At 41.7% G+C, this 11,571-nt stretch overlaps 1 protein-coding gene across 4 annotated transcripts in view; it reads left to right on the plus strand.

The window, feature by feature from the left end:
- The window catches only part of DCLK1 (doublecortin like kinase 1), a 289,553-nt gene extending 278,858 nt beyond the window's left edge, over window positions 1-10,695 (plus strand). For 3 of the 4 annotated variants that reach the window (XM_075265952.1, XM_075265953.1, XM_075265955.1), the window contains one exon: window positions 9,395-10,695. In XM_075265952.1, coding sequence (XP_075122053.1) covers window positions 9,395-9,559 — 165 coding nt within the window. In that variant the 3' untranslated portion in view covers window positions 9,560-10,695. Of the gene's footprint in view, window positions 1-1,180; window positions 1,255-9,394 lie in introns of all 4 variants that reach the window. The other variant, XM_075265954.1, reaches the window with a different exon arrangement.
- The last annotated feature ends 876 nt before the right edge of the window (window positions 10,696-11,571 follow it).

An 11,571-nucleotide genomic window follows, 5' to 3' on the forward strand; every position in this document is an offset into this window, starting at 1 on the left:
TAATATTAGTAATGGACAGTAGTTGTACAGTGACAATTAATATAAATGTAATTATATAGACTTAAAGTGTTACATTATTGTGCTAACAAATCCAGTAATGATGTAGAATACAATAAGAAATGTGAAAACCCCAATCCCCAATTGGTGTCAATATTAAAGGAATATTCCAGGTTAACACCCCAGACTCCTCTGCCTAGCGGAGCCCCTGAGGACGCAGTGTATGACAAGGACATAGCATAGCAAGAGAATGACAAGTCACGTACAGGTCCCTCAGATATTGCATTAGATATAACACAGTCTGCCTATTAAGAATATACAATATATACTTTATTGTGAAAACAGTTCAGGTGTGGAAAAAACGCTGTAAAGTAAGAAGCTTTCAAAAATAGAAGTGTTAATAGAGTATTTTGGTTAATTAACCCTTAGGTACCATCATGGTGTCTATCATACTCCCCTATCACACACATATCATTATGATAGACACCATGATAGTACTTAAGGGTTAACAACTGAAGTGAATGGATTAAAGAGAAATCTAAATCCCATCAATATTCGGTGTAACCTTTGCACTTTGGAGGAGGAGTCCTGGAAGGGATGATACGGCCCCCACAGAGCCCTGATCTCAACATCATCCAGTCTGTCTAGGGTTACATGAGGAGACAGAAGGATTGGAGCAAGCTTACATAATAAAGAGAAGATCTGTGCTTAGTTCTCCAAGATGTCTGGAACAACCTCCCTGCCGAGTTCCTTAGAACTATCTGCAAGTGTACCGAGAAGAATTGATGGAAGACAAGAGGCGATCACGCCAGATATTGATGGGATTTACGTTTCGTTTTCTTCATTCACTTCACCTTTTCTTAGTTGACAAGCATTGACTATTCTCACTTCTATTTTTACATGCATTGTTACTTTGCAGTTTTTTCCTACGCCTGCCTTTTGCACATCGCTATACAATAAACCAACACTAGTAGGAAGTAGGTCATTTTGGTTTGCAAAGTGTTACTGTATGAAATTGTACACTGTACATTGGGGAGGGGGATACAGTGTTGTAGTGACCCGTCTGATCTATGGGGGGTAGATAAGATGCTGTTTTACATAATATAATACCAGGGTCATGTGGAAATAGAATCTTTCTAGCAAATTGATGATCCACTGAGTTGCCCCATTTCTTTCTGCTCAGCTGGACCACGGTTTTTCCATCAAGAGATCAGGGTCTTTGGACTACTACCAACAGCCAGGAATGTATTGGATAAGGTATGAGATGGTTCAGCGCCAAAAGTCAGTGTTTTCATGGCGACGTGCTGGCAGTCTCCATTAACCAGTCCCTTCAGTGGATAAACATGCTTTTTTTTATTTTTTATACCCAGTCCATATGCCGCTTTATAAGTTATAATCTCAGTCTTTGTTGAGATTTTGCAACCGCCTTCTCCATCCCTTTTCGTCCATTATCCACGCTGACATGGCCAGCTTTCTTCATCACACATTTGCTAAATACCTCCTGTGGTTTAAAAGACAGTATATATGCCAATAGCATGCAGAACATTAACCTTATCTACCAAAAATTCTGATCCGTCTTTCTGTAAAAACACACATAGCAATGTAGCCGAGCTGAATTTGCAACTTAGCTTTTAGTTGCAACTTGACCAAATTGCAAACTCAGCACTGCTACGCCGATGGACAGCATATGAAATGTAATGGATATATAGAATACGTCACCTATCTATATCCTGTAGTTTTAAACCACACAAAACACAACCCTTACCGAAATCCTGACGACTAACAATGCATAACATGACAATGCATTGAGCATCAGTCACTTCAGTGTGTTATGGTCTGAAGTTTATTGTCTGGTTCCTTGTACTGTTTGTCTCTCTATATACTGTATATGTTAGTTATGTTGCTGTTTGTATGATACAGAGCTTGAATTCTTTGTCTATAAGCTTGTTAAAAGCCAATACACATGTTACATAAAGAGAATGTAATATAATAACTTAGTAAGAAGATAATTCTAGCCTAATAATATGTATTATATTGCTATTGAAGATACAAATAATGAGATCTTTACCTTCACGGGTAATCTGAGATTGGGATGAAAGACTATAGAAAGTGACAGAGACATAGTTTAGATCTGTGGGATATCTGACAATTCTTATGACATTGCCCAAGATCCCATGGTCAGAGGAGAGAAGCCAAACAGCACACTGCCATGTAATATGATAAGAAGAAGCTTACCTTATGGTCTGGGTACCTACAGCATGTAGGCAACATCCATAGCTTCTTCAAGACAGTGATGCCCTCTTTACTAAACAGATAAAAAAAAAGAATTCAGTGCAGCTGCAGATATAGGATATAAGAAGCTTTACTGTATCTGCGCCTGCGCGGGACACTTTCAGCACTTGCGCCCTTGCGGACTGAGCTGTCATCTTGGAGAAGTTATGGACATCTAATTTGTACATTGGTACCCTGGAAATGGGGAAAGCTTCTCCTTGTGGGTTAAGGTAAGAATTAAACTGATTTATTGGATCCATATGTCATTACACAGCAGACAATCCCTTACACATTCCATGGAACAAGCCAATTTCGACCTTGCTGGTGATCTGTCTAATGTACATGGGTGCTACTGAACTCTCACCCAACAGCAAATGCCAGAGGAAAGAAGGCATATTGGAGGTGGGATTCTTTGTCCCTGAGGCGATCCACTGAAGGTGCATGTACACTCACTTGAGATGAGCATGCATGTACAATATATGGTGAGTAGGGTTGAGCCGATCTTGAAATTTCAGGATCGTTTTTAATATCCGATTTCCGATCATTTTCCATTTGAACCCGATCCCAATTCCGATCCCAATGCAAGTCAATGGGATTTTTTAAATAATCGGAAATCGGATTTAAAAAACGATCCTATTCACTACACAGCATGTAGTCCAAAAATTGATTCAACTTTTGGACCCCACGCTGTGTAGTGATTTTTCTGATTCCGATCACTCAACCCTAATGGTGAGGTCCGGAGAAATAGAGTAAAAGTATATGGCTTATGAGCACCTCTTCAAGTTTGTGTTCAGAGCCTGTAATAAAACAATACAAGTGAAAAGAACTACTAAAATGTATTTTGCTAACCCAAAGCAGGTGTATTATGGCTGTGATGGTTGGTAAAGCCAATGACCTTTGGAATGACTCCTTGCCTGGCCCTGTAGCGCCAATTCACAGAATAAAAATTGATTACTAAGGGTGAGTGTTTTGCAGGCAGGTTTTTTTTCACATTAATTGGAGTCAGGCAGATTTTTTTCAGCTAAAGGGAAAAAGTATATTCAAGAGGATCTGCCTTGTAAACCTCACTGAAATGAATAGGAGACAGAAAAAGCTAGTGCTAGTGTTTTTTGAACATTTTTGCAAAGAAAGGCTCCGTTCCCACGGAGTAACACGCTGCGCATTCTGACACGTATACACATGTTAGAGTGTGAGCGCTCAAAACAGATCCCATTCACTTCAATGTGTGCCGGCTTACGGGCGCTACACATTGAAATCAAGGGGAGGCTTTTTAACCCATTGATTTCAATGTGTAGCGCGCGTGAGCCCGCACACATTGAAGTGAATGGGATCTGTTTTGAACACTCACACTCTGACACGTGTATACTAGAGATGAGCAAACAGTGAAATGTTCGAAATTCGATTCGAGTAGCCGCTCAATACTTGACTGTTCGATCGAACATCGAACCCCATTATAGTCTATGGGGAATAAATACTCGTTTAGGGGGTAACCACTATTCAACTCAGGAGGGTCACCAAGTCCACTATGACACCCCAGGAAATGATGCCAACACCCTGGAATGCAACTGGGACAGCAGGGGAAGCATTTCTGGGGGCATCTAACATGCCCAAGTCACTGTATTACGTCGGGATCCCTGTCAGCTTGCGATATGCGGGAGCTGACTTTTTCCCATAGGAATGCATTGACCAGCGTTGATTGGCCGAATGCCATGCAGAGTACAGCATTGGGCCAATCAACGCTGATTATGCCGGGGGCTTGTCTGTGAGGAGGCGGAGTTTAAGATCGGACCAGAATGGAGACTGCTGTGGACCGATCTTAGACTCCGCCTCCTCCAGCAGAACCAGCGCTGATTGGCCGAATGCTGTACTCTGTACTCTCGACTACACCGGAGAGGCAGTCGAGCTAGCACGCGGCCAGCACTGCTACACCGGAGATGTGAACCCTGCTGCACACTCAGCTCTGCTGTATCAGAGATGCGCTGAACCCTGCTGCACACTCAGCTCTGCTGCATCAGACGTAGCAGAGCTGTGTGTGTGCTGAACCCTGCTGCACACTCAACTCTGCTGCATCTCAGCAGAGCTGAGTGTGCAGCAGGGTTCAGCGCACACTCAGCTCTGCTTCATCTCCAGTGTAGCAGTGCTGAGCGCACGGCCAGCACTGCTACATCTCGGCATAGGAATGCATTGACCAGCGTTGATTGGCCGAATGCCATACAGAGTACAGCATTCAGCCAATCAACGCTGGTTCTGCCGGAGGAGGCCGAGTCTAAGATCAGTCCACAGCAGTCTCCATTCTGGTCCGATTTTATACTCCGCCTCCTCACAGATGAGCTTCTGGCAGAACCAGCGTTGATTGGCCGAATGCTGTACTCTGTATGGCATTCAGCCAATCAACGCTGGTCAATGCATTCCTATGAGAAAAAGTCAGCTCCCGCATATAGCAAGATGACAGGGATCCTGACCAGATAGAGCCCCAAAGAGCTGGGTGAGTGACATTCCCACCTAAATAAAAGTAATCCCTAGCTAACCCTGCCAGTCCATCTATCCCTGTCTCACAGTCACATAGTTCACAGTCTCATATGAACCGGATATTAAATCTACTATTCGTATAAATTGAAGGTCACCTGATTTAGCCAGCCAATTACTTTTTCCGACTTTTTTTTCAATGCTCCTGTTCCTGTCCCACCTCCCCTGCTCAGTTATTGGTGCAAAAAAAGCGCCACGGGAAGGTGGGAGGGGAATCAAATTTTTAGTGAGTTTGCCCCCTGGTGTTTGACTCGAATCGAACATCTCAAACAGCCTGATATCCGATTGAACATGTACTCGATCGAACGTTGTTCGCTCATCTCTGGTGTATACGTGTCTGAATGCGCGGCACGTTACTCCGTGGGAATGGAGCCAAAAGTTGCAAAAAAAATGCTAGCAATTTTTTTTTTACGTCTCATTTATTTCAGTGGGGTTTTCTAGGTAGAATCCGCCTGGAGATAAATCATGATGCATCTTTTTTTACTTTAGCTGAAAAATTTGCTAGAGTAAAAATTCTGCTCCAGACCCCTGCTGAAATAAAGAAATGAGTTGAGCTAAGACACTGCGTTAGCGAGCCGCAGCAAAGAAACGCTGCTGAAAGTACCGTGTTTTTTTCTACAGCTTTTTTCACAGAAGATCAGCAGAGTTTTCCTTTGTGGACTTTCTACCCCTATTATACCTATTCAGAAAACACCAGCGTTTCCGTAGGTATAAGTGACATACTGCGATTTACAAACACAAGGGTGTTTTTAAAAAACGCAGCTTTTCTGCAATGCATGGATGGGATTAGCCAGAATCCCAAAAATTTTGCAGGTAATATAAAACAGCATTTTAGCTATGTGGGGGGCGGTTTTTTAGATGTGTTCCACCTCAAAATCTGCTGGCAAAAAGTTCTGAAATAATACAGTTTTTCTTTTTGACAGTTTTGCTTCCTATCTGACATGTAAGATGCTATTTATGGCACTTCGCTGCAGTAAGGATAGGATTTATATGGGCAATAACTGGGCCTCTAGCAACAAATGGCCGGTGCGTTGATTATTGCGCACATCCTCCACCATCGAAAACACTAGTCTTCATAAATCTCCCCCAAAGTGTACTATAAATTTATACAATTATTGTAGGTCTGCCATGAACAATGAAAAAAAGAACAACAATGCCAAGAAACATGGCAAAAGCCAGGGCTGCATGTGATGTAAGAACCAAGGCTGCCAAAAAATCGTAGCATTTTACAGTCACTGTGTAGTGGACGGTATTCTAATGAATTCCATCCTCGCAGTGCGCTGTGATTTCCAGAACCGCTGCAGTTTGGAAATGGTAGCATGTCAATTTTACCTACGGAAATGCCAGTGTTTCTCTATAGGTATAATGGAAGCAGAAAGTTCGCAGGGGAAACCTCTACAAACTTGTTGTGAAAAGTGATGCCGCCTCGGTTTTTCCCGCCGTGCTTTTTTACTGTGGGATGCTATGTGGGGGCCTTGGCCGAATCGTGGTTTTTTTTTCTTATTGTTCCCAAAATGTGTAAAAACAGGACCAAAGATTGCTGTTTTAATGCGAAATTGTAATGAAATGGTGAGATGGAAAATCCAAAAATTTTCAAAAATGAGCTACAGTAGTCCTCCGGGGTTAATATTATACATATGTTGCAGAGCTGAGTTTTATATTTGGTACAAGTGTTATCTGTTGTATTACATAGGACTGCAGGTAAACCTATGATATATGTTCCTGAATCGCAACGTAGCAGGAACTAGTAACATGACAAATTCAGCTCTGCTTCATCTGTATGGATATAATAAATAACCACATAGGCTCATTCGGAGTAATAAATGGTCTCATTGTAACTGTGTGTTATATGGATGTGGCTACAAGCAGCCGGGGAGTTTTTTACCATAAGGAAACATATGCTGATCACTATTGGCTTTGGACCATAAGCCTCTTACAACAAATCATTCTAATGCAAACCTTGTCTAATCTCCCAGACATGCCTGACACCCCCATACGTTTCAGCCAGCTGCCGAGGGCGGCTATTGAAAAGCTCAATCTCCGACTTCTCTGTGATAAAGCATATCCACTATTAAGCTGTGTTTGGACCGTCGAGAGAATGGACGGAGCCTTGAAGCAACCATTACACCACAAGCAGGACATTACTTATTTATACAGTTATCAGAACGCGGGATTGCAAACACAATTCACCTTCAGGAAAACGACTCTCTTGGGTGTCTTGCAGAGTCTGAGTAAAGTAAATAGTGAAGTTATGATTCCATTATTATATTCAGCGGGAGCAGATACAGCTGGTATGGTGATAAATATGGGATGTCCTACATGTCTATTTTATCTTTGCTTTATTTGAGACACTTTATATAAAATAATAGGGGATTGCATAAATAGCAATTCCAAAATGTATCTATAATAATGCCAGCAGAAGTAATCCCAAAAAAAACAGGGGCAAGCCTGCTCAGTCCTCAACTAAGAGCAGCGAGGAGTTACGTGCGGTCAGTTCTATGTCAGATTCAGCAGTGCTGCCTGCTATGTAGAGGGATTCACAGACTCTACAGCAAGATAGTTGTAGGAAATCTTTAATGAGCATTGTTTAGAAAGTTGCTAAACTCTGCATTTAAGAAATGAATGATACAAAAAAGATCAGTGCAAAGGTGTCCATAGTGTTTAAAAGGGGCTCTCGAATTGTATTAAAACAGTGCTGGCACTCAAGGCCCTGGTTCACATCTGCGTTCGGTATTCCGTTTGGAGAGTCTGCATGGGGACCCCCCAAATGGAATACTGAATGCATTGACAAGCGGTGAGCTTATGAAAGCACAGGGACTATAATGCACATAAACTATAATGGGGTCCGTGTGTTTTCCACACTGTGTCCGCACCAGTCATGCGGAGAGGAAAGTAGTTCCTGAAGTACTTTTCTCTCCACATGACTCATAGCGGAGACCGAGCGGAAAACACACGGACCCCATTATAGTCTATGGGGTCTGTGTGCGAACTCATCAAACGGATTACCATTCGCAGATGTGAACCAGGCCTTAGGCCCTGGTGTTTCTGGTCCATAAGGGGAGTCTGTCAGTAGTAAATAGGTTATAAAACTAATGCAAGACATGGAGATTCTATACTTTACAAATATGCCTCTGTTATTCAGTTTAGGAGCCCCATTTCCATGTAAATTTTCATTTTATTTATATACAAGCAAAATTTAAAGTATTGTCTGGGAATCTAGAGCTGAGAGAAAATGTCAGCTTACATGAAATTAGGGCACCAAAGCTGATGGTAGCTGTTGATAGACTCCCTTTAAGGACTCACACACATAAGCCCCTATTTCTAATGAAACCTGCGTAATCACTATGGACTCAACTTCTGAAACCACTGGAGATTAAGGAGAGTCATGGTTGTTGCTAGAGGAAATTACAGCCATACATATAGCATGACTTTGTGGCCTTGTACTATGATACAAGAATGGGTTAGGTCTTCCTGAGCTGCAGATACATGGTGTCTTTTTTCATAGATTGTGGTCAAGAGTTGGAGACCTTTGCTCTTTGAAATCCATATGCCCTATAAGGCATATGGGGGAGGGTTGTCTTAGGGAGACAACCAATTTAAGGATCCCTCAATTTTTCTTTACCTTGGAAATGCCTGTTAGAGGGGTATTTTCCTCAGCATATCAATGAGACCAAAACACCCATGTTCTCATGATCTATTTCATGGATAGGGTATAAGTTGCTGAGGTGGGAGAACACCTCTAAGCTAAAGCCCCACATAGCAGGCTGCAGCGAAAAAGTTCTGTGAGAAAAACATTGCAGTTTTCCCCGCAGCACTTTTCCCAAAAAGTCTGCAGAATTTTCCTCTGCAGACTTTCTGGGATCATACCTATTAGAGATGAACGAACACTGTTCGGATCAGCCGTTCTGAACAGCACGCTCCAATAGAAATGAATGGCAGCACCTGGCGCGGCGACCGGCCGCTGGCAAAGTGTACGTGCCTGGTGCTTCCATTCATTTCTATGGGAGCGTGCTGTTCGGAACGGCTGATCCGAACAGTGTTTGCTCATCTCTAATACCTATAGGAAAACCGCCGGCATTTACTTTGGTGTGCATATTTTTCTGCAATGTGTGGAAGGGATTTGCTAGAATCCTATCCAATCTGCAGGGACTGTAAAACCATGGCGGTTTTTGCCACGTGGGGCCCCGGCCTGTTGTAAACTGCATTTGGGTGTATTCTTTAATGATCCCCTAAAGCATACTACATGAGTGTTGCCTATCCCTGTTGGATTAAGGATATTATCCTACTACTGTGAGTAGGCCTTTGTCATCATACCTTTACAATAGAGTATTTCTGGAAAGTGCAGATTATTGGAAACTTCTCTTATATGGAGGAGATTCCATTCCATTCAGTAGTTTTTGGCAGAGGATCAAAATGCGCTGATGAGGTCAAACAAGGCAGGAACCGTCTTCTGTTAGGTAGGCTTTATCATAATTCATAGTGCTTTCTGTGTTAACATCAATAACCGTACGTTTATTCTCACTTGGTGGATTTGATATCCTAAAGTTTTATCTTTACATTCAGATCTTAACATCTTTGTTCTTTCCTGCTCCCCCCCCAGACCACCGCTCTTGATAAGGAGAGGCAGGTTTTCAGACGAAGACGCAACCAGGATGTGAGGAGACGATTCATGGCCCAGCCAGCTGCACCTGACCTCACTTCAGAGTCAGAGGACTATTCACCAAGTTCATCTGAGACTGTTCGCTCACCTAACTCACCCTTTTAAGGAAACACTTTAAGTCTTGGCTTAACCCTTCGAGACTTCAGTATGAGAACAAGAAACCCTTCTGGAAATCTGTTTTGGACATTACCAGTCTTGATAATAATTCTAGGTTTGGAAGAACAAATAGCGGGGGTGAATATATGACAATGAGGACATATTCGTCCTAGTGGGGTAAATGCTTGTAATATCTTCTTATGAATGACTGATGAATATATGAATGACTATAAGGCTGCTATCTGTGGAGAAGACGTAGATGGGTTTACGTTTGCATTAATAACCACATACAGCAACCATGCAGAATATTATGGATATATCATAACATGTTTAGCCCGGGGTTATAGTGAATATACTGATTGTAACACTGAGATATAGAAGAATGATAGAATAACATTATTGTGAATAATTCTATGTTATTTGAAGCACAGCCACATTACGGTGGGTAATCGCTCATCCTAATGTTTCCGAACACCTGTTTTCGGGGCCTATACGAGGCCAAGTCATGAGTGTACGCCTATGTTAGCACAGATGCATGAGAAAGAAAATAGGGATTACTACAAGTACGGACTGATTGAAAGGGAACCTAACATCAGTCCAGTCCATGTTCCTATCACCACCATTCCACATTTACATTCCCCAGGAGACCCGACCGGAAATTCGCAGAGAGTGGATGTATCAAAAAAACGTTGTTGAAAATCAGAAAAATGAAAGCTACATTTTCCGAAAGCCAAATGTACCAGTTAGTGTTTGTTTGTGAGCTTATATAGTAGTAATGGATATCTTGGATGCCAGTGCGTGAGAGCCATGTATGTCTATCTTGCCTGTTGTCTTTCTACGTCTGTCATACTCCACCAAGAAAAAAATAAATCCAAATATTTTTTTTTTCTCGTTTGTCATTTTAAAATAAAATTTGATTCTTCTTTCATTGTTTTCAGATTTGCTTTGCTCATATCCATTTTCTTCACGTTCATTGTCCTCTGTTGTAGTAATATTGTCATTAAAACATTGAATGGTCAAAGTAACAACGATTTTATGAGTGCTCCACTTCTGTGAATTACCCCATCTACCGCATTCTGTAATATAGAGTGGGGTCACATGTTTCCCTACATTAGCTATGGTTCTGGTAATGTTACAACCGAAAAACAAAGCATAGAGAGAAAATGCCTAGCACATAGCATGGCAGGGCTCATTCACTTATATATCTGGTGCAGGGTGTATTTAGGATGTCCACCTTTGAGAACCTTTCTACAACCTATAGATATAGCTTACATAAATGTGGAGTAAGGCTGTATTCACATGACCGTGTCAGTTTTTTGACTGTAAAAACGGACAAATTGGCCTATTGGTAAAGGCTATTTCACATCGGGTCTGTTTTTGGAAGGCCAAGTGTCAAAAAAATGGATGAATTTTATTAGTCCTTCTTTTTTTGATCCAACCCACTGATCCATTTTTAATGGATGTATCAATACTTGTTTTACGTCCGATAAAAATGGATCCATTGATTTCTTTTGGGTCCATGTGTACATCAAAAAAATGGACATGTCAATACATTCATTCACTTGCATTGTTTATAAAACGGCTGTGACGCCTTTAAAAAAAAACAAAACAAAAACGCCATCACACTGCCGTTTTTCGCTTTTGAATGAATAAGGCCTTAGTCAAAGCTGTTGTCACCGTCCAGAGCTGCATTCTTAATTCTGCTGATCACCCTTGGTAACCAGCAACAAGCTTCTAACCAAACACCTCTTTTACAGCTTCTTAGTGTAGGTTCACACTAGCTATACGTTCGGGGTTTCTGTCCCCAAATCTGCTTATAAAATGCAGAGAGAAAGGTCCTTCTTGCATTTTTCGTATGGAAAGCTGGCGGACCCCATTATAGTCTATGGGGTCCGCGGGTTTCTCTGCAGGAGAGCGTTCCGTTTTTCGGAAGAATGTTAAGCCGAACACTAGTGTGAACCGTGTTTGTTTTACATTACATTGCAGAGCAATGTCTAGTGTAAAAAATAGGCAAATATTGA

The sequence above is a fragment of the Leptodactylus fuscus genome, chromosome 2 (assembly GCF_031893055.1).
Source record: "Leptodactylus fuscus isolate aLepFus1 chromosome 2, aLepFus1.hap2, whole genome shotgun sequence".
NCBI classification, from domain to species: domain Eukaryota; kingdom Metazoa; phylum Chordata; class Amphibia; order Anura; family Leptodactylidae; genus Leptodactylus; species Leptodactylus fuscus.